The sequence below is a fragment of the Rhinoderma darwinii genome, chromosome 8 (genome assembly GCF_050947455.1).
Source record: "Rhinoderma darwinii isolate aRhiDar2 chromosome 8, aRhiDar2.hap1, whole genome shotgun sequence".
Lineage (NCBI taxonomy): Eukaryota > Metazoa > Chordata > Amphibia > Anura > Rhinodermatidae > Rhinoderma > Rhinoderma darwinii.
Genome location: NC_134694.1, coordinates 63,226,404 through 63,252,568, shown reverse-complemented (window position 1 = coordinate 63,252,568; position 26,165 = coordinate 63,226,404). Strand labels below are relative to the sequence as shown.

Sequence of the window (26,165 nt, the reverse complement as noted above, 5' to 3'; positions counted from 1 at the left end):
AATTGCTTAGTAGGAATGATATAGATGAACAGGATATTAAATCATTGTCTTATTCTGGAGATGGGTGGGTTAGACTGCTGAAACTTCAAACCAAAAACAGGAGTGCCTATTTCTAGCAAGTGAGCACGGTCAGACTACTTTGTAATTTCAATTCAATGACCATACATGTGCTGGCTTTTTTCCGCCAGGTACAGGGGACTGACACTCTCATCAATGGTCAAACATTTTACATATCCCATCAAGGGAAAGATCCTTTTAATGGAACATTGGAAGTGAACATAATGAATAAATGCTGCAGTCACATGAATAGCCAATCCAGAATATAAGGTTATTGTCCGAATCACTCACTCTCAGGGCGGATTTACACGAGCGTGTGTGTTTTGCGCACGCAAAAAACGGGCCGTTTTGCGTGCGCAAAAGACACTTAATAGCTCCGTGTGTAAGCCCCGTATGATGCGCGGCTGCGTGATTTTCACGCAGCCGCCATCATTATGACACTCCGTTTGGATGTTTGTAAACAGAAAAGCACGTGGTGCTTTTCAGTTTACATTCATAGTTTGACAGCTGTTGCGCGAATCACGCTCGTCCCACGGAAGTGCTTCGGTGTGGTGCGCGTGATTTTCACGCACCCATTGACTTCAATGGGTGCGTGATGCGCGAACAACGCAGAAATATAGGACATGTCGTGAGTTTTACGCAACGGACTCACGCTGCGCAAAAATCACGGACTGTCGGCACGGCCGCATAGACTAACATAGGTCCATACGACACGTGTGAAAATCACGCGCGTTGCACGGACATATTACACGGTCGTCTAAATAAGCCCTCAGGGCATGTTCACACGCTTAATCAAAAACTTCTGAAAATACAGAGCTGTTTTCATGGGAAAACAGCTCCTGATTTTCAGACTTTCTTAAGCCACTCGCGATTTTCGCTGCATTTTTTAAGGCCGTTTTTGGAGCTGTTTTCAATAGTCTGTGAAAAACTGCTCCAAAAATGTCCCAAGACATTTTTCGCGTCCGTTTTTTTTACGCGTCCGTTTTTCAAAGCGGCCGCATAAATAAACGGCCCGCTGGAACAGAACGCCCTTTTTCCCATTGAAATCCATGGGCAGATGTTTGGAGGCGTTCTGCTTCCGAGTTTTTGGGCCATTTTTCGTCCATTTGCGGCTTGAAAAACGGCCGAAAATAAGCCGTGTGAACATACCCTAAACTGCAGGATTGTACTAACACATTCAGAAGGCTCCAAATTATTAAAGGGGCTGTCCAGTTCTTATTTATTTTTTTTACTTCTTTGTAGAATGAGCAGTGAGACCCCCACCAAACGCTAAAATGAAATGGCAGAAGCGCTCGGGTGAGCACCTTAGTTTCTGTTTGGCTTTTCTCGGAAAGCCAAGCAGTTGGTGTACTGGCTCATAGGCTTTCTATTGAGCCCGTGCACCAATTGCTCGGCTTTCCAAGAAAAGCCGATCAGTAACAGAAGCGGCTCAGTGCATCGTTTTAGCGATTAGTGGGGGTCTCCGTGCTCGGACTCCCACTGTTTAAAACTTCTGACATGTCAATATGACATGCCAGACGTTTTCTGAAAGTTTACTTACCATTTAAAGAGGCTCTGTCACCAGATTTTGCAACCCCTATCTGCTATTGCAGCAGATAGGCGCTGCAATGTAGATTACAGTAACGTTTTTATTTTTAAAAAACGAGCATTTTTGGCCAAGTTATGACCATTTTTGTAGTTATGCAAATGAGGCTTGCAAAAGTCCAAGTGGGTGTGTTTAAAAGTAAAAGTCCAAGTGGGCGTGTATTATGTGCGTACATCGGGGCGTTTTTAATACTTTTACTAGCTGGGCGTTCTGATGAGAAGTATCATCCACTTCTCTTCAGAACGCCCAGCTTCTGCCAGATCACGCTGTGACGTCACTCACAGGTCCTGCATCGTGTCAGACGAGCGAGGACACATCGGCACCAGAGGCTTCAGTTGATTCTGCAGCAGCATCGGCGTTAGCAGGTAAGTCGATGCAGCTACTTACCTGCAAACGCTGATGCTGCTGCAGAATGAACTGTAGCCTCTGGTGCCGATGGTGCGTGATCTGGCAGAAGCTGGGCGTTCTGAAGAGAAGTGGATGATACTTCTCATCAGAACGCCCAGCTAGTAAAAGTATTAAAAACGCCCCGATGTACGCACATAATACACGCCCACTTGGACTTTTACTTTTAAACACACCCACTTGGACTTTTGCAAGCCTCATTTGCATAACTACAAAAATGGTCATAACTTGGCCAAAAATGCTCGTTTTTTAAAAATAAAAACGTTACTGTAATCTACATTGCAGCGCCTATCTGCTGCAATAGCAGATAGGGGTTGCAAAATCTGGTGACAGAGCCTCTTTAACTGTAAAAAAAATAAATAAAACAACGCACAGAGGAGACAGTGAGAAGAATGTAAAAGCTGCTCCTGACAGACATAATGAGATGTTGTATGTAGAAGTACTTTATAATTTTTGCTCCTTCATAACCTAGTATTCATCAGTTATATACTGGACAGTGTTATCTGAATGCCAGGGGTCACATGGTATGGGTCACATGACTTCAGCCATCTTTAGTCCATTCAGTTATCCTATGGATACATTTCTATGAACTAATCTGTGGGCTATACCATTTTTTTTATTTATTTTTTTAGACAATAGCAACTACACTGGTATAAGAAAGTAAATTAATTTAATTATTGTCCTGGACAGTACCTAATTTCACAGCTGCCCGTAATTGCACCAATTATCTCAGAAAATGATATCGTACTCTGTATATCACACATCCAGTATGTTATTACATGCAGCTCAATTGACATATAATAAAGCCTATGTCTCTCTAACAGTGCTCTACAACCTGTGGCTGTCAGGGCGTGCTTGGAGTTGAAGTTTCTAAACAGCTGGCAAACCACAGGTTGCAGAGTACTTCTATATAGTGTCCCATATTAAAGAGGCTCTCTCACCAGATTTTGCAACCCCTATCTGCTATTGCAGCAGATAGGCGCTGCAATGTAGATTACAGTAACGTTTTTATTTTTTAAAAACGAGCATTTTTGGCCAAGTTATGACCATTTTTGTATTTATGCAAATGAGGCTTGCAAAAGTACAACTGGGCGTGTTGAAAAGTAAAAGTACAACTGGGCGTGTATTATGTACGTACATCGGGGCGTGTTTACTACTTTTACTAGCTGGGCGTTCTGATGAGAAGTATCATCCACTTCTCTTCAGAACGCCCAGCTTCTGGCAGTGCAGATCTGTGACGTCACTCACAGGTCCTGCATCGTGTCGGCCACATCGGCACCAGAGGCTACAGATGATTCTGCAGCAGCATCAGCGTTTGCAGGTAAGTAGCTACATCGACTTACCTGCAAACGCTGATGCTGCTGCAGAATCAACTGTAGCCTCTGGTGCCGACACGATGCAGGACCTGTGAGTGACGTCACAGATCTGCACTGCCAGAAGCTGGGCGTTGTGAAGAGAAGTGGATGATACTTCTATACACAACGCCCAGCTAGTAAAAGTAGTAAACACGCCCCGATGTACGCACATAATACACGCCCAGTTGTACTTTTACTTTTCAACACGCCCAGTTGTACTTTTGCAAGCCTCATTTGCATAAATACAAAAATGGTCATAACTTGGCCAAAAATGCTCGTTTTTTAAAAATAAAAACGTTACTGTAATCTACATTGCAGCGCCTATCTGCTGCAATAGCAGATAGGGGTTTCAAAATCTGGTGACAGAGCCTCTTTAAGCATTAGTGGTACAGTATACAGCAGCTTTTCATGCATCTCATGTATATATTACAGCATAGGTTAACAGCTGGTACACGGTTGACAATAACATGTTTTTCAATATAATCCCAGCGACCCCCACCCCCTGGCTTTACTAATCCCCATTTGCCCATTCTGTTACCCCTACCACAATCTGCACCACATGACAGGAAAAGGCCAACCTCCTCCTGGGGCCTTTCAAGCCAAATCACATTGTTATTCGCTGAAGATGTTGCCATTCTAATGTTGACAATAATCTACTCGCCCACTCTGTTCCTCTCATACGCGTGTATTAGATCTCTCTATTCACTATTTGTTTGCCGCATACTTTTAGTGAATTTTGAATAAACAAAGATTTTTTTTATTGTTCAAGTACTGGGTAAACTTTTTTTTTTATTTGTTTTTTTTTTGGTTTCCTGTTCTAAATGGCGTAGCCTAAGGTTTTATCTCTAGGGCCATTATGCTTTATAGAACATGGAATAACACTGTTTCTGTCTTTGATAACAGCAAGCCATGTAGTATAATACTGTAAAGGATCTGCCAGGCACAACTTCTGTGTATACGCCCATAGGTAATCAGTCTGCACCTGAGTCTATGTCTCTGAGACTGACTCCATCTTCCACCACTCAGGATGGCAGGCTTAGGAGTGTGAGAACCTATCGCAGCCTGGCCAGACGGAGCTAGCTCCCGCCCTCTGTCTATTTATACCTGCCTTTCCTGTTCCTCCTTTGCTTGTGATTCTTCTCGTTTGGTTTCCTGGCCCAGCTACAGCTTCTAACTATTTGATCCTGCTCCATACTGACCCTGGCTTACTGACTACTCTCCTGCTCTGCGTTTGGTACCTCGTGCACTCCTGGTTTGACTCGGCTCGTTCACCACCCCTTTCCCTTTGCTTTGTGTTTCCTTGTCTGTTTGTCTCGTGCACTTACTGAGCGTAGGGACCGCCGCCCAGTTGTACCCCGTCGCCTAGGGCGGGTCGTTGCAAGTAGGCAGGGACAGAGTGGCGGGTAGATTAGGGCTCACTTGTACGTTTCCCTACCCCCGTCATTACAAATACAATCTATTGAAGATGTCTATAATTTACAAGCTAACCCAGACCCACTGAGTGTTTTGGCATCCACTTGACAAATGAGATCAAATATTACTAAATGTAAAACTATGCATTCGGGGACTAATAATCTGCATGGTCCCGCCCTACCTTGCCTCACTATCACTGGTCCTTGTCCACTGAGTTGCAAGGTGACCAGACAAAGCCAAGGGCGTTTTGCTCTATACGTTGTTTCTGGGACTCCCTTAGAAGTGAATGGGAGTTACAGAAACCGCGTAGCACAGTGAGCTACGCTGTTTCCGGAAATCGGAAGTTGTTTTAATAACTCCTATTCACTCCCATGCGAGTTACTTAAACAGCTGTTTCAGTACTCCTGGCCATCTCATGACTCACTGGCCAATACGCAGCGATGGTGGGAGAAGGTAGGACAAGGGTTAAGGGGACCCCATTCTAGAGATAGATGCAGGTCCCATCTTTGGGACCCGCATCTATTGGACATTTATGACATGACCTGTGGCCATAAATATCGAGAGTAATGATTGTTAAAATGACAGCCCCTTCGCAGAATCGTGCAGAAGCGGGATTCAGAACCAGTCGCCCTGTACTTAATTGTATCTGCGTCCATAGGATGAACATGTGTGCACCCATGTATATAAATCAGTGTGTGAGTATAAATATGTCTCTCTAACTATGCTTTTTATTTCAAAGATTTATATCAGTCACTTATTTTTGCATATTTAGATGACTGGCATCTACAGTGACATTGAGGACAAAAGTAGAAGAGGAAAAGAAGGTTTGTCCAAGGATAGACTTCTATAGTCTAACGATTCAGTTGCAGTTAAAAAAAATTATTTCTTTTTCTCATCAGTTTTGCAATGCGTAGTTAAATTTGAATTCGCTGTGTCAATAAAAAAAGTTTGAGTTTTTCAAAAATATTGTACACTGAAAAATAATTGCTTACAAATACAACAACTATTTTTCGATTGTGAGTGACCGGGCAGTTTACTTCTTTCTTTCTATCACACATTTTATTTCACTATTGGGTCATATTTATCAACGCAATTACGACAGTTTTCTGACATTATTACATTAAAAAGAATGGTATTCAGTATATTTATAAAGCCTGTTGGTACTTTTGGACACCTGCAAATTCAGAAAAAGGTGGTGCCTTTCAAGTCATACTTTGTGCAACTGATAAACAAAACCGTTTTACAACACTTTTTCATGCACAACTGTGACTGGGAACTATTTGTATCTCAACCTAACATTGTTCAATAACTGCGTCATATTTCTCTAGCCACACTGTAACCGTTTAGTGACCAGTCTATTTAAAGCCTTTTTGATGGGGCGCTTGTTTTTTCAATTTGTGGATAGTCGCATTTCAAAAGCCATAACTTTATTTTTCCATAGACATATCCAAGTGAGGCCTTCTTTTATGTGGAACAAGTTGTATTTTTTAATGGCACAATTTTGGGGTCCATATAATTTATTCATTAGCTTTTAGGAGCTTTGTTTTGGGGGGGGGTAATAGAAAAGAAAATTCCGCTATGTGGCATAAAAGAAAAAAACAACACTTTATTCTGCAGGTCATTACGATTACGGCGATTGTCAAATTTATGTTTTACCACTTTTGCACGATAAAAACACTTTATTTAACTTTTTTTTTCTCTACCAACGTAACTGTTTGAGGGCTTCCTCTTCGTTTCTATTGGTACCATTTTAGGGTACTCATGACTTTTTTATCGCTTTTATTACATTTTTTGGAAGGCATGATGAACCGAAAGCAGCAACTCTGGCACGTTCTATTAGATTTTCTATGGCATTCACAGTGCCAATTAAATAACTTAAGAGTTTTATAGTCCAGGTCATTATGGACGCAGCAATCCTAATTATGTGTAGACTTTTTCGTTTTTTTTTTTTTCATTATGCGATTTAGTAAGGGGAATTTTTTTATTTTATTTTAGTCCCTCTCTGTGACTTCATTACGCGATAGTTTGATCACTTGCAGTGTGTTGTGCCTGTCAGCGTAAAACGAATCCTAATAGGTCATAATAGGCATTCACCGATGGTAGACCTGTGGGCCTTTGCTAGGACCACGGCTGCCATGGAAACAATCCTCATCGCCCATTAGCATCACGGGGGTGATGATAGGGTGATAGAGGGAAGCCCTAATAGATGCTGCAGTGGCTATTGACCATTGCATCTAAAGGGGTTAAACAGCCAGGATCGAGAAAAGCCGATGCAGTGGCATAAATAACCAAAATAACTGCCAGGAAAAGGCGTATGGCGTGTTTCTCTGGCTTCATTTATGGTAAAAAGAGCTAAACACATAAAATGGTCCAACAATATTAATATTATAAATATTTGTAAGAAATTGTGCAGAATCCATTTGTGAAAATAAATATTATGTAGAATACTTTAGCTCTTCCTTGGACCTATTGCACACAAACAATGTTTCATACATAATGCCACATTATGTCATAATGAAGGACCTCAAAGAATGGATATAAGTAGGTCTGTACTGTTATGTAATGTTTTAAACGAAATTATTTTAAATATCATTCTTTTTAACTTTATTTCTAAATAAAAAAAATAAGACTTCTACAATTAGCAACACACTTCATAACTCCCCATTTAGGAAAATAACACAAATCAAATTGAGTTCCACCAATTACTAGTGCTATCTTAAAGGGGCTTTCCCACGAGGGACATTTATGACATATCCACAGGATATGTCATAAATGTAAAATAGACGCAGGTCCCACTTCTGGGACCCGCACCTATCTCTAGAATGGGTTCCCCTTAACCCCGTTCCAGCTTTTTGTGCTCGCGCTGACACCCGGCCACTTCTTGATTACATGGTCGCTGAGCTACGTTGCTTCCGTAACTCCCATAGTAGTGAATGGCAGTTACAGAAGCAGCGTAAGCATGCGAGCTACGCTGTTTCCGTAACTACCATTCAGTTCTATGGGGCCTACGGAAACGGCGTAGCTCAGCGAGCTATGCTGTTTTCTCCTTTATGGTCGGAAATCAGCCATAACACAAAGAGTAAGAACAGGGTTTAGCGGCCCCGTTCTAGAGATGGGTGCGAGTCCCAGTGGTGCGACCCGCATCTATCTGACATTTATGACAAATCCTGTGGATATGTCATAAATGTCCCTCGTGAGAAAACCCCTTCCCGACCAATTGCCATAAGTATATGTCATGGAAAGCCAGTGCTTCCCGCAAAATGTTGTATACTTATGACAAATGGATGTCAGCTGTATCTTACAGCTGACAACCTGCTGTAATGGCAGGGACCAAAGTTAGCTTCGATCCCTGCCATTAACCCCTTAAATGCAGCGGTCAAAAGCGATCGCTACATTTAAGGTGTTTGCTGCTCATCGGCACACCAGCAATGAAATTGCCGGGGTGTCGGTGGCTGCAATGGCAACCAGAGGTCTAATAGTGGCCTTCCGGTCTGCCTAGTACGGAAAACTTCCAGTCCCCGCCCGGAGGGGGGCCTAAAAGGCTTACGTAGCAGTTGGCAAGATGGCACCGGCTCAGGAGATGAAGACTAATCGGCTTGCTGTCAGTGAATGATTGACAGATCTAATACATTGCACTACATAAGTAGTGCAATTTATTAGAAAAAAAATCTGACGGTTGGACTTTCAAGTCCCCTAGTGCAACTAAAAAAAAGGGTAAAAAAAGTTGTAAAAAATATAACAAAAGTTTCAAATAATACAATAAAATTCAATCGCCCTTTTCCCTTATCAAGTCCTTTATTATTGAAAAAAATAAACCATACATATTTAGTATCGCCGCGACCGTAACGACCTAAACTATAAAAATATTACGTTATTTATTCCAAGCAGTGAACGGCGTAAAAAAAAATATGTAAAAGACAATGCCAGAATTTCAGTTTTTTTGGTCACTTTGTGTCACGTTGGGTACGTGGACCCACTGGGCCGTACCACCTTAACGGTATGGCAGCTGGCCAACATGACACAGGTCAAAGTCTATAGTTCGTATAGGTGTACCTGTGGTAGCTTCAGACAGTAGCAAGGCAGGCTTGGAAGGGACTTTGGCAGCAGGCGGACACCAGGCGTGGTGTAACAGGACAGGCGTGGTACACAGCGCAGCATGACTCCAACTCAATACGGCACTTGACCAGGATAGCACGGGACACAGGTTACAGGTAGCAGGAACGGGAAACACTGGGAACTGGAAGACAGTAGGAGACCATTTGCAGAGACAAACTAGGGTAACGACGAAAAAGCTCAAGCAAGGCAGGAAGGGGCTGGGCCCCTCTTATAGTCCAGGGTGCTCATGAGCTAATTTGGCACTTTAATTCTGGTGCGTGCGCTGGCCCTTTAAGAGCGGGCACGAACGTGCGCGCACACCCTACAGGACCCAGCCGAGAGAAGTGGAAGGGAGCACTGGCGTCTCCTGAGGAGGAGATGGGGGCCAGCGCTCACAGATCCATGGCTGCGGCCATCAGGAGGGGAGTGAGCCTGACGGCCCGCCGCCATGGGCATGGCAGTATCCTCCCTCTTACGCCCACTCCTCTTGGGGCCAGAGTGAGAGAGAAACTTCTCAGGGTAGGAGCATTGAGGTTCTCCTCTGGCTCCCAGGACCTCTCTTCAGGACCAACCCCCCCAACCACCAAATAAAAGGTTCTTCCACCCACTCTTGTTGTCCAGGATCTCCTTAACCTCAAAAGTATCTGGGAGCCACTGCAGGACTATGAATTTTGGAGTAGCGGTTCAGGACCACAGGTTTCAGAAGGGAGACATGGAAGGAGTTCGGGATCTTGAGGGTAGGAGGCAGCGGAAGCTTGTAGGAGACAGGGTTGATTTGTTGCAAAGGACAGCCAAACCTTAGTGCCTGAAAGAAACTGGTGAGGCGCTCGTCTTCTTGTGTCTGCCTTTCTTAACATGCGTTCGACCGCCAGCAGAATAGAAGATTGGGTCTGCTGCCAGATTTGTAGAAAGTCCCTGAAAGTAGAGTCAGCTGCAGGTACCTGGGACATAGTGGAAATAGGGAGAGGTATTTGTGGGTGTTGGCCGTAGACAATGAAGAATGGGCTGGAGGCGGTGGACTCACTAGTGTGGTTGTTGTAGGAGAACTCAGCCCAAGGAAGAAGCTGCACCCAGTCACCATGCTGGCTGGAGATAAAGTGTCGTAGATAGTTCTCCATAATCTGATTTATTCTCTCGTCTTGACCATTGGACTGGGGAAGGTAGGCTGAGGAAAGGTCCAACTTCACACCGAGGAGTCTGCAGAGGGCCCTCAGGAACTTTGATGTGAACTGAACCCCCCCCCCCCCCCCGATCCGACACAAGATGCAGAGGCAAGCCATGAAGACGGAAGATGTTGGATGAAGAGATTCGGGTAGCAGAAGGTAGGCCGGTCAGTGGAACAAAATAAGCCATCTTAGAGAATCGGTCCACCACCACCCAGACCGTACTGCATCCAGGAGAGGGAGGAAGGTCCATGACAAAGTCCATAGCAATATGTTGCCAGGGGGCATAGGGAGCAAGCCAGCCAGTTTGGAGTGGGCAACTTTATTTGCTGCACACACCGTGCAGGAGGAGATAAAGTCTGTGATGTGGGCTATGTGGGCCACCAGAACTGATGAGCAATCAGGTCTCGGGTCTTACGGGCACCCGCGTGACCTGCCAGTTTGGAACTGCGTCCCCAGCGGAAAATTCTTCTGCCTGCCAGACGCACAAAAGTCCTCCCCTGTCTCTAACTTGCAGAGGGTTGACAGGGATGATGCAGCATGGATCAATGATATTCTGTGGAGAGTCCATAGTGTGCTCTGTCTCTAACGACCTAGCCAAGACATTGGCCCTCACATTATTGTCGGCCGGACGGTAGTGGAGCTCAAACTGGAAACGGGCAAAGAACAGCGACCACCTGGCCTGATGGGCATTCAGTTGTTGGGCTGTTTGAAGATAGATGAGGTTCTTGTGGTCCGTGAATATCAAGATGGGATGAACTGCGCCCACTAGAAGATGTCCCCACTCCTCCAGAGCCAATTTGATGGCCAGTAACTCCCGATCCCCAATCGAGTAGTTGCGTTCTGCAGAAGGGAAGAGTCTAGAGTAATAGCCACATACCATTGTCTTGCCCTTGGAACAGGAGTGCACCAGCACCAACAGAAGAGGCGTCCACGTCCAACGAGAACTGTCGAGATACATCTGGATGATGGAGGAAAGAGGCTGACGTGAAGGCACTCTTCAGGCTATTAAATGCGGGTTCCGCTTTTGGAGTCCACACCTTGGCGTTCATGCCTTTCTTGGTGAGGGTAGAGATAGGAGATGTCAGTAAGGAGAAGTTTGGAATGAACTGTCTGTAGAAATTAGCGAATCCCAGGAAGCGCTTTATGGACCTCAAGCCTTGAGGGCGTGACCATTCCAGGACAGCCTTTACCTTCTCAGGATCCATCTTGAGGGCCCTATCTGAGATGATGTAGCCCAGGAAGGGTAGAGCAGTTTTCTCAAACACGCACTTCTCCAACTTGGCGTACAGGTTAATTCTCCCTTAATCGCAGCAAAACTTGACGGACATGTCTCTGATGAGTCATAGGATCTGGAGAAAAAAATCAACATGTCATCAAGATAGACCACAATACAAACCATAGAGGAGGTCACGGAAGAGGTCATTAACAAACTCTTGGAAGACTGCGGGAGCATTGCACAGGCCGAAGGGCATTACTAGATATTCATAGTGTCCGTCATGGGTTTTAAATGCCGTCTTCCATTCGTCACCCTGGCGAATCCGGATTAGGTTGTAAGCCCCATGCAGGTCTATCTTAGAAAAAATCTTGGCTCCTCGTATACGATCAAACAGTTCAGAAATCAAGGTCAACGGATATCTATTTTTTACCGTGATCTGGTTGAGACCCCGGTAGTCGATGCAAGGATGCAGAGAACCATCCTTCCATATGAAGCCCCTCTCTAAGTTCTCCTTAACATAGGCGGACATGGACTGAGTCTCTGGCAAGGAGAGAGGATATACCCTACCACGGGGAAGGGATGCACCAGGAATCAGTTCGATAGGACAGTCATACGCCGGTGTGGAGCCAGCGTCTTCTTGCTGAAGACATCCTAGAACATGGAATAATGACAAGGCATTCCTGCCAAGGACTGAGGCAGAGGATGCTGGGCCAGATGAATCTGTACCAGGCAGCGGTTGAGACACTCGGGACCCCACTGGAGAACCTCTCCAGAATTCCAGTCCAGGACTGGGGCATGTATTCGGAGCCAGGGCAGGCCCAGCAGCACAGGGTTGACGGCTTTAGCCAGGACAAAGAACGAGAGGAGTTCGGAATGGAGGGTTCCCACTTGGAGCCTCAGTGGCTTGGTCACAGCTACAACCGGGTCTGGCAGAGGTAGTCTATTCACCGATGCAACCATCAAAGGCCTCTCTAAAGGGATTGTGGACAACTGGAGAAGATCCACCAGGTCTCTTTGAATGAAATTAGCAGCAGATCCAGAGTCCAGATAAGCAGAGACCCGGTGCGTTTTTTCGCCGGACACTATGTCCATTCCCGTGACCAATTTAGACAAAAATCCTTCTTCACCCAGGATTGTCTCTCCCACCAACCCTAGGCTCTGGGGCTTTTGGGGGCACGGACGCACAAGATGGCCTCCGAGGCCGCAATATAGACAGAGTCCCGAGGTGCATCTGCGTTGTCTCTCCTGGGTAGACAGCTTAAACTGGTCCGTCCTCACAGACGCCTTAGGAGTATCAGCATCTCAGGACAGCAGGGGTTGCAGCAATTAGGAACCGGGCTAGGGAGTCTTCTCTCCCGACGAGCCTCTTGGAACCGTTCTCGGATCCTTATATCAATCTGGGCGGCCAGAAGGATGAGGTTATCCAGGGTAGACAGCAGATCTCGGGCGGCAAGCTCCTCCTTAATTTTAGGAGACAGTCCCTGCCAGAATGTAGCCACCAGGACCTCATTGATCCACAACAACTCTCCCGCCAGGGTGCGGAAGTGGATGGCGTACTCGCCCACGGAAGTGTCTCTCTGGCGTAAGTTCAGCAAAGAGTCGGCTGCAGACGAGACTCATCCAGACTCCTTAAACACTGTGCGAAATGTTCGTAGGAATCCCAGGAAGTCATGGGTCTCTGGTGCTTTTCTCTTTCCTAGATAAGTTTCGCCCCTGCAAGGGCCCTGCCAGTGAGGAGAGAGAGACGATGAAAGCAACCCTTGCGCCATCAGTCGAAAATGCCCTTGCATACAGGCTAAAGTGGATCTGGCACTGGTTCAAAAATCCACGGCAGGTCTTCGCATCTCCATCATAGTGGTGAGGTAGTGGCAAAGAAAATCAGGGATCAGCACTGCTAGGAGGTGTAGTCGGAGGATCTGTACTGCCAGGAGGTGTAGTAGGAGGAACAGTAGCTTGTACATCCAGCCGATGTGCAATAATGTTCAATGTCTGGAGGAGTTGGTCCTGTCGAGAACGGAGGTCTAGCATATCCGCCCACATCTCTTGTGCCGTCATCATGGTCTTGGATTGACCAGCGGGGTCCATGGCCTGAGCTTACTGTCACGTTGGGTACGTGGACCCACTGGGCCGTACCGCCTTAACTGTATAGCAGCTGGTCAACAGGACACAGGTCAAAGTCTATAGTTCATATAGGTGTACCTGTGGTAGCTTCAGACAGTAGCAAGGCAGGCTTGGAAGGGACTTTGGCAGCAGGCGGACACCAGGCGTGGTGTAACAGGACAGGCGTGGTACACAGCACAGCATGACTCCAACTCAATACCACTTTACCAGGATAGCACGTGATACAGGTAGCAGGAACAGGAAACACTGGGAAGTGGAAGACACTAGGAGACCATTTGCAGAGACAAACTAAGGTAATGGCAACAAAGCTCAGTCAAGACAGGAAGGGTCTGGAACCCTCTTATAGTCCAGGGTGCTCATGGGCTAATTTGGCACGCCGCACAGCCACCTGTAGGGAGCGCCGCACAGCCCCCAGTAGGGAGTCGCACAGCCCCCTGGTAGGAAGTGCCGTACAGCCCCCTGGTAGGGATTGCCGCACAGCCCCCTGGTAGGGAGTGCCGCACAGCCCCCTGGTAGGGAGTGCCGCACAGCCCCCTGGTAGGGAGTGCTGCACCGCCCCCTGGTAGGGAGTGCCGCACAGCCCCCGTGTTAGGTAAGACTAAACGTGGACACCACAACACTACTCAGTTTTACTGAAAATCACAATTTCAAACAGGCCAAATAACAACAATACAGTATTCAAATCAAGTCTCTCAGTAGCTGAGGCACTCGCCCTCGTGGGAGTCCCACCCGCTCCTGGGTGGCTGCGCCTGGTGCTCACTGACCCGGCCCGGCGGGTATCAAGAAGGAAATGGGCCGTCTCCGCGGATCACTGTGGTGCTACTACTCACACTGCGGAATCCCCAAAGGTGGAAGCTATGCCCCTCGCCCTTTGGCTACGGCGTGAGTCCGGCGGATATATTACCGCGTGCGCCTCCGTGGGTCAGAGCGAGAGCTACTCACTACCACGCGGCATACCACCCTTACCTCTGATTTCTGCTCCTCTGTTGAAGAAGACAACGTCTTTTCCCTTGTTTCTCCTGACACCGCTGAGCTGTAGTGAATGTCCAGCTAGTCCTCATCCAGGAACGTTGAGCCAAAGATCCTTCTCCTACAAATGGCTCTTTTCTTTCTTCCCCCCGAGTCACATGGCTCCCACTCACTTCCACTTCCTGTCACCCAGCTCTGTCTTCTCAGTCACTCGTCCTGCAGTGACACCTTGTGGCTGCTAATAATATGACAGGCATACACAGGATAACACAGAAGAAAAATACCACTAAACATGAAAGATGTTTAGAAGGGCAGTATCACCCCCTTACACCCTGGTTGGTAGTGGCCCACAGCCCCCTGGTTGGTAGTGCCCCACAGCCTCCTGGTTGGTAGTGCCCCACAGCCCCCCGGGGTTGGTAGTGCCTGTGGCGGAACGGGTGACGGTTACAGGCATTGTACCCAAATAAAGGTTAAGCCTGCCGCAAACCGTCACACTCCCGCCATCCGGGTGCCATAGCTTAGATGGCGCCCGGTGCTAGATGGGGATATGTCCCCTCAAACTGCATTACGTTATGTTTGATAACCAGTTGATTATATTATATTGTATTCAGTGCTGCTTCATCTTGTTAATCTTATACTGAAGGAGAATGAGTCACAGGCTGCAAGCGGGAACTTGTCTGAGTGTAAATAAGAAAAAGGAGGGGGCAAGAGCAGGATGCACATGGCCTGATGCCTGAGGGAGGGCTGAGTGAGGGATATAGTGGTGCTGGATGAGTTTTCAGTTAGTTGCTGTCGAGGAGAGGATGAGATAGCAGTGTGAGCTGCAGGCAGGGGCTATCTACCTCAGAGATGGTACCTGACCTAGGGACAGTAATAGAGGACAAGTGCTGGAGTCCCATCTAACTAAGGAGGATCTGGAGACACCCCAAAGGATGAAAGGTACAGTGGAGAGACCCTATAGTGAGGTAGCCTGTCCCATCCAGGCCACAGCGGGGGAGAAGCAGCGATGCATTGGTTCTGTGTGTGTCTGTCCCTGTTAATAAACCCGCCTCTGTGGCTTGCCCCCTGTTAATCTGTGTCGCCTGAATCTATCGCCCACAATCTCATGGCGTAAACCTACCCCCACTGACCCGGTTTCGCCACAGTGCCCCACAACCCCCTGGTTGGTAGTGCCACACAGCCCACAGCCCCCTGGTTGGTAGTGCCACACAGCCCCCTGGTGGGTAGTGCCACACAGCCCCCTGGTTGGTAGTGCCACAAAGCCCACAGCCCCCTGGTTGTTAGTGCCACACAGCCAACAGCCCCCTGGTTAGTTGTGCCACACAGCCCACAGCCCCCTTGTAGTGCAAGGACTACGAAACGACCCTGATAGCTGGCGGGCAATGGAAATTCAAAAAAGGACAACTGTGCAGGAGCAAACAAAATACCAAGCTTTCCCGGCTATCAAATAAATGTGTGGAAATAAACTAAGATATAACTTTTATTTAGTCTAGCTAAAGGATTAATCCTTTTAGCTAGATTAAATAAAAGTTATATCTTCGTTTATTTCCACACATTTATTTGATAGCCGGGAAAGCTGGATATTTTGTGTGCTCCTGCACAGTTTTCCTTTTTTGTATGTAGTGTTACACAGCCCACAGCCCCCTTGTAGATAGAACCCCCCAACCCCTTCCAGTATAGATAGCGCCAATGTAGCTCCCTGAAGGAGCGGAATCCCCAAGTGGCCGGGGATTCCGCTCCTGGAGCGCTGCTTGATGTCTGTCCATATATGGACAGTGACATCAGGGAAAACTCCTGAAGCGGAATCCCCGGTCACAGAGTTGCTGACGCTGTGACCGTCGATTCCACTCCAGGAGAAGCTCCTGTTGTCTGTGTCCATGACGTCATTGGCTTCTCCTGGAGTGGAATCCCCGGTCATAACGTTTGCAACGCTGTGACCGGGGATTCCGCTTCAGGAGTTTCCCCTGATGTCACTGTCCATATATGGACAGAGACATCAAGCAGCACTCCAGGAGCGGAATCCCCGCTCACATGGGGATTCCGCTCCTTCAGGGAGCTACAGTGGCGCTAGTAGATAGAGCAGGGAGATACATCCCTGCTCTGCTATAGTGCCATCGCTACCGCTATAGCAGCGGCTGCTAGCGGCGCCACCGCCCTCATGCCCGGTGTCACCGCTAGCAGCCGCTATGGCTATTAAAGCAGTAGCGACGGCTACTAAGTTAAGAAGCGCCCGGGTGGAAAGGCGACTGCAGTTAGTGTGTGTATCCCCGCTGGTAGTTGCAACGGCGCGGGGATACACACACTCGCTGGCGCCCCTCTTGCCGTGTGGCGGCTGGTGCCCTGTGCGACCGCACTGGTCGAACGTATCCAAGGCCGGCCATGATCGGATCAAGCTGTTATCGATCACCTCTTTGTTCATAACTTAGATGTCTTAGCGTACTATACAGCTGCTCTGTATGCAGGATACAAAGCAGCTGTATCTCAAAAAGTTAAAATAATTTTTAATAAAGTGTAATTGCAAAGTTGCACCAAACACACTAATAGACATTTTTATTAAAAAAAAAGGTTTCAAAGGTGTAGCCTTTAAATCGTTTTTGTGGGGGAGGGGGGATTTGACTGTAAATACCATTTGTGTGGGAACTTATTTAGCATATATTTACACATTATGGTCATATTGCATTTTTTTTGCAGAGGTATTTGCAAAACCAGTTGCAAAATAACGTGATTTGACCTCGACGTGTGAAGAGACCCTTGTAGTTCATTTGTGTAAAAAGTTTAGTTATCATTTTTGTGCGGGGGACGGTATATTCACATGTAGCGTTTGAGGTGCAGTTAAAAAAATGCATCAAAACCGCGCTATTGATTCCATCAAAACAACGGAAACCTTACAGAAGGGTGACAAAAGGAACCCATGTGCAACGGATGCGTTACATAGTTGCATAGTTACATAGTTACATAGTTAGTACGGCTGAAAAAAGACACATGTCCATCAAGTTCAACCAAGGGAAGGGAAAAGGGAAGGAAAAATTTCTACAGATAGGAGCTAATATTTTTTTGTTCTAGGAAATTATCTAACCCTTTTTTAAAGCCATCTACTGTCCCTGCTGTGACCAGCTCCTGCGGTAGGCTATTCCATAGATTCACAGTTCTCACTGTAAAGAAGGCTTGTCGCCTCTGCAGCTTGAACCATTTTTTCTCCAGACGGAGGGAGTGCCCCCTTGTTTTTTGAAGGGGTTTTACAAGGAACAGGATTTCACCATATTTTTTGTATGTGCCATTAATATATTTATATAAGTTAATCATGTCCCCCCTTAGTCATGTAATGGCAGGAAGGAGGTGAAGGGAAAGTGAGCCCTAATCTACCCACCGCCCTGTCCCTGCCTACTTGCAACGACCCGCCCTAGGCGACGAGGTACAACTGGGCGGCGGTCCCTACGCTGGCTAAGGGCACAGGAAGACAAACAGGTAACACGCAAGGGAAGGGGCAGTAGCCACGGAACGCCACGAGGAAACGGGGCGGCGAACGAACAGTCAGGACCAGGACGAAGGAGTACACCCGAGCGGGCACGGAGACAGAAGCAAGCCAGGGCAAGCAAAGCAGGTCAAGCAGAACTGCAGCAAGGCAGAAGCACGGCAGAAGCAGGCTGGAGCAAGCAGCAGTGGGGCCAGGAATCCAAAAGAATTACAAGCACTGAGGGAGAGCACAGGGCAGGTAATAAAGGGCAGGGGGCGGAGCTAACTCCGAGAGACCAGGCCGCGATAGGCTCTCCCACTCCTGAGCCTGCCACCCTGGTTGGTGGGAGATGGTGTCAGTCGAACAGGTCTGGCCTCAGGTGTGGATTGATTAATCCCAGGAGTATAGCTAGATGAAGTACCTGGCAGATCCCTAACAGTCATCTTTTTTCAAGGCTAAATAGGTTTAATTCTTTCAATCTTTCCTCATAACTTAAATTCTCCATGCCCCTAATTAGCTTCGTTGCTCTTCTTTGTATTTTTTCCATTGAAATCAATGGTAATGCAAATGGAAAGCTATTGTCTCTATTTATTTGTTTGGTTTCCGTTTATGGGTTCCCCTGACGGAAAAGTCTGACGGAACCCATGAACAGAATCCCGACACAGATGTGAATGAAGCCTTACATATATTTACATGAGGAACAGCCCCAGAGTCCCTGGGCAGAGCGCTAGTAGAAGATCTGCCTGGGGACTCCAGCCCTGGGAAAGCTCCACTCCCCGTGGGACATATCCCACTCTATGCCATACAGTGGGATACGTTTTGGCTAAATTGAACAAAATCCAGGGTATTAACCAGTCACTGCCTGCTTCATGGTTTCGTTAACTGTAACTGACGTTGGCACCAAAATCGGTTAACGCGTATAACGTACAAACATGAGTGCCACATTTTCCGTTGTCCATCCCCAGTAATGGAGGGGGGCCCAGACAGCTAGGCATGTGGGGCTCAGAAATTCCTGAGGCTGGGTTCACACGACCTATTTTCAGACATAAACGAGGCTTATAATGCCTCGTTTTACGTCTGAAAATACGTCTCCAGTACGTCGGCAAACATCTGCCCATTCATTTGAATGGGTTTGCCGACGTACTGTGCAGACAACCTGTAATTTACGCGTCGTCGTTTGACAGCTGTCAAACGACGACGCGTAAATGGACTGCCTCGGCAAAGAAGTGCAGGGCACTTCTTTGCCACGTAATTTGAGCTGTTCTTCATTGAACTCAATGAAGAGCAGCTCAAGATATACGAGCGTCACAGACGCCTCGTATATTACGAGGAGGAGCATTTACGGCTGAAACGACGCAGCTGTTTTCTTCAGAAAACAGGCGTCATTTCAGCCGTAAATGACAGCTAGCGTGTGAACATACCCTGATGGCTTCCCTGGTCACACCACCTATCACATGTGAATCTATTCTTATTATCTACAAATAGAGACTTGATTTTGTAGGGATCAAGAACTACACCACCTAGAGAATACAATGAATCTAAAATCATAATTTTTTATATAAGATGCAGAAAGAAAAACAGAAATTCAGAGATGTGAAAACTTTATTACAGAGGGCTAATCTGAAATCTCTTCTGGTTCTGACTAAATATAGGGTGGTTAATATTAACCCCTTCCCGCATTTTCACTTACAGTTACGTGATGGGAGCTGGTGTTTTCCCGCAATTCCACGTAACTGTACGTGAAGGAGATGGAGCTCGCTCAGGAGCTGAGCCAGCAACATAACCGCTGGTTGACAGCTGTATGTTACAGCTGACACCCTAAGGTATCGGCCAGGACCGGAGCTAGCCTCCGATCCGACCGATTAACCCCTCACATGCTGCGTTCAATAGAGATCGCAGCATGTGAGGAGTTTATAGCCACCGGCACCCGAGCAGCGTGATCGCTGGGTTGCCGGTGGCTGCAAAGGCGATCGGAGGCCTAATACTTACCTCCCAGTCTGCCAGCAACTAAATCCTCCTATGCCCCGTCGTCAACGGGGCCCAGAAAGGCTTCCGGTACCATCGGCAAGATGGCACCGGCTCAGCTTCCGGCTCAGAAGCTGAGCCGGCGTCATCAGCAGTGGGTGTCCGCTGTATGTTACAGCGGACATCCCACTGTAAAGGCAGGAACCGGAGCTGCATCAAAGTGGTTTGTATCAAATCGGCAGCCTGCCATGAGATGGCAAGGCTGGCGACTGCTACTATGGCAACAGGAGGTCTAACAATGGCTTCCTATCTGCCACGTTCATAGGTAGTGCAATGTATTAGAACATCAAACAAACAGTTGGACCTTCAAGTCCCATAGTGGGACTAAAGAAAAGTGTAAAAAAAAAGTATAAAAGAAGGAAAAAATACAATAAAAGTTTCAAGTAATAACATAAAACACAATCGCGCTTTTTCCCTTATCAAGTCATTTATTATTGAAAAAAATAATAAAGCCATACATATTTGGCATCGCTGCGACCATAACGACCTGAACTATAAAAATATTATGTTATTCCGTACAGTGAACGCCGTAAAAAAAAAACTAAAAAATACCAACATAATTGCTATTTTTTGGTCACTTTGTCTTCCAAAAATTGAAATAAAAAGTGATCAAAAAGTCGCATGTACCCAAAAATGGAACCTATAAAAACTATAACTCGTCTCGCAAAAAACAAGCCCTCATACAGCTCCGTCTACTAAAAAATGAAAACCGTTATGGCTCTCACAACTTGGCGACAGAAAAAATCCATTCTCTTTACAAAAGTTATTTTATTGTGCAAAAAGTTGTAAAACATAAAAAAGTGCTATAAATTAGTTATCGCCAGAATCGGACTGACCCGCAGAATAAAGGTAACATGTAATTTATAATGCGTGGTGAACGCTGTATAAAAATAACGAAAAAAAATGCCAGAACTGCTGTTTTTTGGTCACCTCGCCTCCCAAAAAAAAAGGATAACAAGTGATCAAAAAGTCGCATGTACCCCAAAATGGTACCAATAAAAACTACAGCTCATCCCGCAAAAAAAAAACAGCCTTCATACTACTACGTCTTTGAAAAAATAAAATTAGTTATGGCTCCAATAAGTCAGGAAATAAAAATATGCAGTTGTGCCGACCCGAGGGGAACATTTCTTCTGTTTCAAGTAGTGAATTATCAAGGCCCCTAAAATTAGGGAACCAGGAAGGGCCCAAACATACGTCCCAGCAAAATTCCCCAAACTGCAAAGATGCCGAGTGTGGACCAAAAGGGGAATAAGTAAGGACCATTTATTAGTGAGACACCAGCCTGTGCAGAATGGATTGTGTCACAGCGTAACACACATCTATGGATTATTTTATTGTTTTTTTTTACCCCATTATTATACCACCTGACTATGCCCCTTATATACTCCAGACAGCTTACATGTACTCCCACATTATAAACGGAAAGACCAGTAAGACTTCAAACAAAACAACTACCAAGCAAAATCCATGCTCCAAAAGCCAAATGGCCCTACCTCCATTCTGAACCCTACAGTGTGCCAAAACAGCAGTTTACTTCCATATAAATGGCATTGCCATACCCGGGAGAACCCTTTGAACAATTTTTGGGGTGTGTGTCTCCAGTGGCACAAGCTGGGCACGACCTATTTGCCACTGAAATAGCATATCTAGGGAGAAATTGACATTTTTACTTTGCACCTTCCGCAGCGCAATCATTCATGGAAAAGGCCTGTGGGGTGAAAATGCTCAGTACACCCTTTAATAAATGCCTTGAGGGGTGCAGTTTCCAAAATGGGGTCACTTCTCTGCAGTTTCTTTTATTATTTTACATCAGAGCCTCTGCAATTGTGATCTAATACTTTGTAAATTGCCAAAATAGGCCTTAATTTTACATGGTACTCTTTCACTCCTGAGCCTGGTCGAATGTCCAGGCAACAGATTAGGGCCACACGTAGGGTGTTTATAAAACCGGGAAACACAGCATAATAATAAGAGAGCGGTCTTGTTATGGTGGCACAAGCTGGGCACCAGATATTGGCATATCTATGGAAAAAAATCACATTTTTACTCCGCAACATCGAGTGCATACCAATTTCTGCCAATCACTTGTGGGGTTAATATGCTCACTACACCCCTAGGTGAATACCTTGAGGGGTGTAGTTTCCAAAATGGGGTCACTTCTGGGGGAGATCCACTGTTTTGGTCCCACAGGGACTTTGCAAATGCGACATAGCGCCCAGAAACTAATCCAGCAAAATCTGTACTCCAAAAGCCAAATTGCGCTCCTTCCCTTCTGAGCCCTACTCTGTGCGAAAACAGCAGTTTATGACCACATATGTGGTATTGCCGTACACCGGAGAAGTTGCTTTACAATTGTTCTTTACTGTGAGAACTGTGAATCTATGGAATAGTCTACCGCAGGAGCTGGTCACAGCAGGGACAGTAGATAGCTTTAAAAAAGGCTTAGATAATTTCCTAGAACAAAAAAATATTAGCTCCTATGTGTAGAAATTTTTACCTTCCGTTTTCCCATCCCTTGGTTGAACTTGATGGACATGTGTCTTTTTTCAGCCGTACTAACTATGTAACTATGTAACATATGCCCCTACATTACAAACTGAAATACCAATAAAACCCCAAACAGAACTACTACCAAGCAAAATCTGTTCTCCAAAGTTCAAATGGTGCTCCCTCGATTCTGAGCCCTACAGTGTGCCCAAACAGCAGTTTATGTCCACATATGTCATTGCCATACCCGGGAGAACATGCTTAAGAATTTATGAGGTATTTGTCTTCAGTGGCGGTATGTGGACCTACTGGGCCGTACCGCCGTAGCGGGTTAGCAGCTGGCCAACAGAGTATCAAGTCAATATATAAATAGTCCAAGCACAAGGGTACCTGTAGTGGTTCAGACAGTAGCAACAGCTAGGCACACAGTTGGGACCTTGAAAGCAGACACCAGACGTGGTGTAACAGCAGGCGGAAACGGTGGCACAACACGACTCCAACAGGTTTAAGGCACAGGAACAAATAGCACGGGATACAGGCTACAGGTAGCAGGGCACAGGAAATAACGGGAACAGGATAACACTAAGGGACCATTTGCAAGACTAACATAGGAAAACACAACAATGCTCAGGCAATGAGAAAAGGGGCAGGGCCCTTCTTATGGTCCAGGGGGATCGTGGGCTAACTAGTGATAATTACCATGTCTGCCGGGCATGAGCGTGCAAGCGCACCCTACGGGACACAGTGGACCGGAGCGGAAGTGAGTGTTGGCATCTCCTGGGGAGATACATAAAAATGTATCTTTGTTTGCAAGTGTGTGTTGCAACTTGAGTGCTTACGCCTTGGAAATGCAGGGTGGGGAGCTCATTCCATCTGTCCATCCATCCTTCCAGCGCACAGTTTTATGATGGTGGATGGGATGGATGTTACTACTGCTGCTGCTGCTATTGCTACATGCAGGGCCACATCTACCATGAGACGAGTTTAGCCTCTGGCCTCAGACGGCACCCTGTAGACTCTCAGAGGGGGGCGGCATTACAGAGTTGCTGGCCAAGGTTCCCTCTACTTAGTAGCTGCAAGATGTACTGCCTCCTTAAGAACATCTTTCCTGTGTCACCTTAATAACCCTCCCTGACCCCCCTGCTCTCCACTCTCCTGTCGCTATTGTAATACGATCCTGCTCAATGACGGGACGGAGACGGGAAGGTTGTCTGCATTTGAAGGGAAATCCTGCCATGATGGACTCACCAACACTTGCTAGTGGTTTCCTCTGGAGTCTCCCTGCATAGAAAAAGAAGATCCATATAAGCAGCAGTCTGCACAAAAGGTAAGTGTGTGTATTGTATGTATGTACTGTATGTGTATAGTGTATTTGTAGTTTGTAATGTATGTACTGTATGTGTATAGTGTATATGTATGTATGTACTGTATGTGTATAGTGTATGGGTAGTGTGTAATGTATGTATGTATGTATGTATTGTGTACACACTATGTGTATTTTGTATGTGTAGTGCGGTATGTATGTACTGTATGTGTATAGTGTATATGTACCATATGTACTGTGTGTATAGTGTATATGTATGTATGTACTGTATGTGTATAGTGTATGGGTAGTGTGTACTATATGTATGTATGTATTGTGTATACACTGTATGTGTATTTTGTATGTGTAGTGTGGTATGTATGTACTGTATGTGCATAGTGTATGTGGTATGTATGCATTTACTAATGTATATATGTATACTTGTATAGTGTATATGTAGTGTGGTATGTATGTACCATATGTGTAGTGTGGTGTGTAATGTACTGTATGTGTAGTGTAATGTATGTACTGTATGTGTAGTGTGGTGTGTAATGTGTGTACTGTATGCAGGGCCGCCATCAGGGGCCTGGCCAAAATGATGAAAAAATAGGGGCCCGCCCGCTTCTCAGCTACTTTACATATTTGAATGAGGGCCCAGCGTTATTTACTTGGAGAAAGGAATAGACCCTGCAATGTAATAGGGCCTGTTCATTAGTCTGAAGTAACTAAAGCTGGGACCCTGAGAGGACTAACAGAAGGGAAAGATGCTGAAAGTAAAATGAAGCTCCGTGTGGAGAGATCCCGCCCACCAGCCAGCTCCTTCTCTACACAGCCGACTGGACCCTGCAGGCTGGTGAGTGTCCCCCCCCCCCCTCTCCATCCTGCTTCCCACTCCTACTGACCCCATTTGAAGATTATATAAAGTATAGTATGTTAAAAAAAATAGTTTCCCTAGCGTTTTTTTGGCGCGATTATTGTAATTTTTTTTCCGTGATTTTTTAAAAATCGCAGCAAAACCGCGTGATTTGTGCCGCAATTATGAAAATTGCATAAAAATAGGGTACAAAATATGTTAAAACAGTGCTGTTAGGCTATAGTCGAAGTGCGGTAAAAGCAAGCGTTGATTTTAAAAAAAAATGGGATTAGACCGCACTGTGTAAATAGACTAATGCCTTATTTATATGGACCGTGTATCGACCATATTTTCCGGACCGACCACAGTTCACGGAGCCGGGCTCCTAGCAAAATAGTTATCTATGATGCTGGGAGTCTCTGTCACTCCGTGGGAATACTGTCCCATACAGTAATCATGTTTTCAGTACGGGATCGGGGACAGTATTGCCGCGGAGAGACAAGGACTCCTAACGTCATAGATAACTGTGTTGCTAGGAGCTCGGCTCCCTGAACTGTGGTCGGTCCGGGAAATACAGCCGACATACGGTCCGTATATCACAGACCGAACACGGACATCTTGCATTTCTGGTGCGGATTGCGCACTAAAAATTCACTACAAATTACAATATAAGACTATATTCAGACAAACGTGTGTGAAATCGGCCATTAATAATGGCCGTTTTTCACTGCCAATTTGCACCCGTGTGGGACTCGTTTTCACGGAACCCTCATAGACGGGTCTATTGAGGGATCTGTAAAAACGAACATAAATAGGACATGCCCTATCTTTTTCAGGGCCCTTCGCACGATCCGTTAAAACAACAGCCATGTGAATAGCTCCATAGAAATATATGCAACCATGCGACGGCCATTAAAAGAACGGCCGTCACACGGACATTTAACACGTTCGCCTGAATAAGCCCTAACTCATGTGAAGGGGTTTTCAAAACCCTATGCACATCCAGCAGAAAAAAATCTGCATGGAATTTAGGACGTGCTTATTGTGTTGCAGAATTGGAACGTATTTTACCCTTTAGGGTATGTTCACACTCAAACTCAAAAACGTGTGAAAATACGGAGCTGTTTTCAAGGGAAAACAGCTCCTGATTTTCAGACGTTTTTTGAGCAACTCGCGTTTTTCGCTGCGTTTTTCACGTCCGTTTTTGGAGCGGTTTTCAATAGAGTCTATGAAAAATGGCTCCAGAAACGTCCCAAGAAGTGACCTGCACTTCTTTTTTGCGGTCGTTTCTTTACGCGGGCGTTTTTCAAAACGGCTGTAAACGGTCCGTCGGAACAGAAATCAATGGGCAGATGTTTGGAGGCGTTCTGCTTCCGATGTTTCGGCCGTTTTTCAGGTGTTTACGGCCCGAAAAACGGCCGAAAATAAGCCGTGTGAACATACCCTTACAATGCAAAGGGTTAATTTGCTGCAAATCCCTAGCAAAATCTGTAAGGCTACACGCACACATTGAAGAATTTGTTGAAATTCTGTCTAAAAACCGCAGGTAATTCTGCAGGTAAAATCTGCACCTAAGGGCTCGTTCACACAAAACAGAATTGCTGCAGAAAATATGTGCTGCAATTCCGTTGAAAGTAGCAGACTTTCAGCTGCGGAAA

The 26,165-nt window shown here is 46.0% G+C and overlaps 1 protein-coding gene across 2 annotated transcripts in view; it reads left to right on the top strand.

Annotated features, from left to right (window-relative positions):
* The window catches only part of TEX11 (testis expressed 11), a 963,534-nt gene extending 957,791 nt beyond the window's left edge, over positions 1 to 5,743 (top strand). For both annotated transcript variants that reach the window (XM_075835681.1, XM_075835680.1), the window contains one exon: positions 5,588 to 5,743. In XM_075835681.1, coding sequence (XP_075691796.1) covers positions 5,588 to 5,665 — 78 coding nt within the window. In that variant the 3' untranslated portion in view covers positions 5,666 to 5,743. The remainder of the gene's footprint in view (positions 1 to 5,587) is intronic.
* Positions 5,744 to 26,165: the final 20,422 nt, after the last annotated feature.